The sequence below is a fragment of the Zootoca vivipara genome, chromosome 13 (genome assembly GCF_965207765.1).
Source record: "Zootoca vivipara chromosome 13, rZooViv2.hap1.1, whole genome shotgun sequence".
Taxonomy (NCBI): Eukaryota; Metazoa; Chordata; class Lepidosauria; order Squamata; family Lacertidae; genus Zootoca; species Zootoca vivipara.
The window spans coordinates 39,977,209-39,982,288 of NC_142596.1; the positions used below are offsets into that span (position 1 = coordinate 39,977,209).

At 42.3% G+C, this 5,080-nt stretch overlaps 1 protein-coding gene across 1 annotated transcript; it reads right to left on the minus strand.

Moving 5' to 3' along the window:
* Positions 1–450: 450 nt before the first annotated feature.
* COQ7 (coenzyme Q7, hydroxylase) lies at positions 451–4,675 on the minus strand. The gene is made up of 6 exons (XM_035132000.3): positions 4,602–4,675; positions 3,257–3,456; positions 2,195–2,309; positions 1,964–2,103; positions 1,128–1,196; positions 451–611 (listed from the first exon to the last, which is right to left on the minus strand). The coding sequence occupies exons 1-6, from the start codon at positions 4,663–4,665 to the stop codon at positions 534–536; spliced, it is 666 nt and encodes a 221-aa protein (XP_034987891.1). The 5' UTR covers positions 4,666–4,675; the 3' UTR covers positions 451–533.
* Positions 4,676–5,080: the final 405 nt, after the last annotated feature.

Consider the following 5,080-nt stretch of genomic DNA (forward strand, 5'->3'; position numbering starts at 1 on the left):
AGAACTTAGGAACTTAAAAGGAAAGAGGGAGGAGGGTTGGAAAAGCCTCTGTAAGTCTCCACACTTTAAGTCCCTGATCTTAAGTAGCGGGGAGGGGGCTGGATCTGCAAAAGCTTTTGCAAGCCTTCTCCTGCTTCCCTTTTCCAACCAGAGGGAAAAGGGATTTTGACAAGTCAAATCTGATCCTGATAAGGATCTGGATTGCTACAATGGTACGTGTATTCTATACTACCACATATATGCTGTGGATGTTTACACCTTTTCACTTACATTTAAAATTCAGTTAGCTATCTTATGTGTAGATATAATTACTATTCTTACCAAGTGAAAGATCAAACTATTTGCTCAAGGTATCATGCCATCCCATCAACCCTAGGGTTTGTTTGTTTTTTGGTGCTGCTATAAGATAGCTTGTATGGACAGAACAGGAAGAAAAAAGATGCATCGCTGTGTGATTTTACTTTTATATTATTTGAATGATGCTATAATAATCCATTTATTCAAAACTTATTACACTATTGCCCAAAACTTCACTATATTCTTTCCGATAAAAAAATTGCAGCTTTACATCCCATTTGTATAGCATTCTTCAAAATGGAATACGCTGGAGCCTATATAAGAGAGAGAGAGAGGAAAAAGACATTTAATACACTTTGCAGTTTAGTTTGGTCCATGTGTGCAAGCAGCCAGACCTAGTCTCTGTATTTGACACCACTGCACCAAAATCATTAAAAGAGTCAGATCCAGGTTTGCAAACCGAAACCCAATCGAAGTGCCCTCGGGAAACTCCCTGTAATCTTGGGGGCATTTTGCCAGCTGTCACTGGGGAGAGGCAAGACCTGTCCTCCATTTAAAAGTTAACACTGGCCTCGACATGAGCATAATTAAACGGCATTCTGAGGAATTTAAATGGTGACCTTTCTGTTAAAACTTCCGAGAGGAACCTGGAGCAATGCTACCTTGGGGGTAATTAAAACACTGGGTGGCTCACAGCCCCAGTTATCCATGTGTGGACTCAGGGCCCCCCATCTGTGGTGAGCCATGCTGGGGTGAACCATCCACTAACCATCCACTAACATGAAACCAGCCATGATGGATAGCTTGAGGAGTTAATGATTGGCACCTACCAGTTCTGCATCATGATCAAGTCCAATGTCATGATGCTCCATCTCCTCATCCCTGAATTTCTTTATTACCTTGTTTAAAAACAAAAACATACCGGGTGAATATCTGAGTGTCTTACATGCAAGTCAACAGATGCCAGAACACAAAGGGTTGTAGCCCATAAGCCCTACTCAACAGTAGACCCACTGAAGCTAATGCACATAAGGCCCCATCTGCACTATACAGTACATTTAAAACAGCATCTTTTTTTTTAATTAATTTAAAAATATCTTTATTTCAAATCTTTAAAAACATTACAAAACTGTAACAGAAAACACAGATAAAGGAAAATTACAAAACATAATAGAAATTATGAGAATATAAAAAACAAAACAAAACATATAAATAAATATTCCGAAACAAAACATCATTTCCTCCCCCTCTTCCCACCCTTTCCCCCCTCTGCTTCCCCCCACGCTTTCCCGACTTCCATTTCCACTCTGATATTCATTCGTGCATTTAAAACAGCACTATACCACTTTAAATGGTCATGGCTTCCCCCAAAGAATCTGGGAACTGTAGTTTGTTGATTGTGCCGTGAGTTGTTAGGAGACCGCTCTTCCCCTCACAGACCTACAATTCCCAGAGTTCCCTGGGAAAGAGGGATTGACTGTCAAACCACTCAGGGAACTGTAACTTTGTGAAGGCATGGGAGTCTCCTAATAGCTCTCACAGGATTTTGTGACCCTCCCATCACCCTTCAAAAGTTATCTCAAATGTTTGTTTAAAAAATGCCTATTTTACAATTCAGCCCTTGGAGGGTTGACCGTAAACTAGCCAACCATGGATTAAAACACACCTCTAATATTTCTCGGTATTTTTCTGGATCCTCTTCCACAAGTGTCCTGATCTGGTTGTTATAATGGTGAGATATGCTTTCCTCAACAGCCACAGTACAAGCCATTGCACCTTCTTTTCCAAGCAAGGCAGTCCCAGCACCTGTTGCAAAGTCATTTAAATAAAACACGTGCCCCATATATGTATTTGAATTAAAAATGAAGAAAACGTGAGGGGAAAGGTTTAGCCTCACCTAACATAAACCCTGCAACGTTCCAGAAAGGTAACAGAATGGTTGGCCGGACTCTGTACGAGATCATTAACTCACTGAACTTTTTCAAATGGTCCTTTTCCTGATCCCACATTTTCTGCATTAAAAAAAAAAGAATGAATTCAGCAAGACAACTACAGTAACATGGAAGGAAAATCACCCCCAGGATAAACAGTATCAGTCTTCAGGATGCACCATAGATTTAAGAGTGCTGCTGTCATTTTCAACACTATTTCATTATTGTTGCATTCTGATGCAACTTCTCCATTACAGTGGTACCTTGGTTGTCAAACGGCTTGGCTCCCGAACAAACCGGCTCCCGAACGCCGCAAATCCAGAAGTAAGTGTTCCAGTTTGTGAATGTTTTTTGGAAGCTGAATATCCAATGCGGCTTACACAGCTTCCAATTGGAATGCAGGAAGCTCTTGCAGCCAATCAGAAGCCGTGCCGTGGTTTTTGAATGGTCCCAGGAGTCGAACGGACCCCCAGAATGGATTGAGTTTGACAACCAAGGTACCACTGTACTCTAAACCATGGTTTGGAGGACTGGGAATAAAGCCCATGACCATAAGCACCCTCCTTTCCTCTCCTCACATCACCATTCAACCAAACCACAGTTTGCACTTACTGTGTCTGAACTGGCAAACAATTGGTTAAGGAACACTCCATATCAGGATCAAAGAGAGATATGAAAAACAGTTTGAAACAACTTAAAATTACAAAAACGAAGTGGGTCTTAAAAATAGGCATCTTACCGGTAAGTAGCAAAGGCAGGAGTGAACAGGAGCGTTACTTAATACTATAGATTCTAAGTGGTGTACAATAAGGTACAGCATAAATTGTTGTATCCATAATATCAGGTGGCCTTCACTTACATTTTTTCATATTGTATTTTAATATTAATGTTGTGTTTTAATTAGTGTAACCCACCCTGGGACCTTAGGGTGAAGAACGGCAGATAAGAAATTGTATTAATAAATAAACAAATAAAGCACAAGAAGGGTTGGAGAAAAAAAACTACAGGTATAGGTTAGAAATAGTCACCCTTATAACTGGTCCTACTGAAGTTCTCCCTAGTACTGCCATTTGTCCTGCATAAATGCGGTTCGCCCCATATTCCCCAGCATGATCCACTCTGATTATACGGTCAAGAACTGGCTTGTTGATGTTTTCATAGGTCGTTCCAGTACTACAGCATCTATAAGGTGAGTGCAAGGATGGCAAACGCCATCTTCTTCTTCCACCTGTAGAAACACACATTTTATTTATCAGGAAAAAAATCAGAACAAGAATTCTGTCACTATTCAGTAACAATGGGGGGGGGGGGAAGGGCAGCCAGGAAGAGTTTAATACTACTTAGTAATAACTACAGCTGTGATGTTAGCCATTCAATTAACTAAAAAGGCCATGAAATCCCTTTAAATTGGAAGGGGTTTTCTAGGGAATTAAATGATTATTACTAATTATAAAAACTGCAGATGGAACACGCGTTCTTAAAAGAAGCATTTCCCTCTGAGCAGTAAAAGAGAAACACCCTCAGGGCTGGTGCCTGTTGCGATGTTTCGCACATACATTTTTAAAAACTGAGTTGATTTTAAGAATGTAGTTTCCTTCTATGAATTTATAGAAAAGGCATTAACTAACACTCCTTCAATTAATGAAGGAAGACTTCTTTATCCGGATGACAGCCTTCATAATAACAACAGCTTTGGATCTTCGGGAGACTCCACTCTGTACATCCCTTAACTGGGAGAACTGCCTGCTTGGTCTAGCTCCCTGCTTCTTGTTGCTTAATAAATTAGTAGCATTCTTATTATTTGTAAAGAATAAATCACTGAAAATATAATATTTAGTATTACTAATAATGAGATTTAAGTATATCCAGTGTTTTTTTCTTAAAAAATGTTTAGGGGGTACTCTCATTTTGTCTCAAGTAAATCACCATTTTATAGTACAAATTGGGAAAAATAAATACAGTAAATGGACAAAAGTACAAAGATTCACAAAATGTTTTGGGGTAGGCAGGGGGGGAAAGCACTGAGTATATCATTAATAACAATACTATTTCACTAAGTTAAAATACGAGAGTATAACGCGTTAAATATTATTGTTGCAGCGTACTATTCTATTAGCTGCTGCAGGGACCTGACAGCATGCTGAAGGAATAAGATCTAAATCACGCAGCTATGGCCGAGCGTGCCTCTGAGCGTACACAGAGCGCCTTCCCCTCACCGCCACCCATTGCGACGAATGAGGGTGTGTCAAGGGGACTAAAAGGGCAGGGGGTGGGGAGGAGGACGTTTAGAGGGCGGCAAGGAGCACCGGGGAGGCATGAAGGAAAACATCCCGGGAGAGGGGCGGCTGTGCCACGGGCGCCCTCCCGCCCTACCTTCCCTGCAAAGGGACCGCCAGCACTCAGCTCGCAGCAGCTTCAGCCCCGCCGCCTCCGCCATCCTCCCGCCCACGGGCGCCTGGCGCGGGCTGATGATGTAGCAACCATCAGCCTGCCCAACCGCGCCCACCTCAAGCAACGAAAGACAGGTGGGTGTCGGCTTCGCGTTCCCAGCCCTTATAACAACATTCCTTTGTCCCAATAGATTTAATAATGATGTAGACTTACAAAAGTTGCAGCTTTCCGGGTTCCTTTCTAACTTTTATTCTGCCTGCCGCCGAGCGGGGAGAGAAAATGACAGCCCGTTACAGACATTTCGCCGGCTATCCACTGCTGTTCCTACCTACGCATGCACCTACCTACCTACCTACCCGCTCGCGCGCGGCGTGGGAGCTCTACATTTTCGTATCTCTGCGTTCCCCTCTGGGGACTTTGGTTCCCGCCCTCGCTCGCCCTTCCCTTTCCCCCATTGGAGG

Coding starts and splice junctions, on each gene's coding strand:
- COQ7 (XM_035132000.3), bottom strand. CDS start 4,665: ATGGCGGAGGCGGCGGGGCTGAAGCTGCTGCGAGCTGAGTGCTGGCGG. Junction 3,457..4,601: donor GCGGTCCCTTTGCAGGGAAG/GTAGGGCGGGAG, acceptor GTGTTTCTACAG/GTGGAAGAAGAAGATGGCGT. Junction 2,310..3,256: donor CAGTAGGACCAGTTATAAGG/GTGACTATTTCT, acceptor TTTTTAATGCAG/AAAATGTGGGATCAGGAAAA.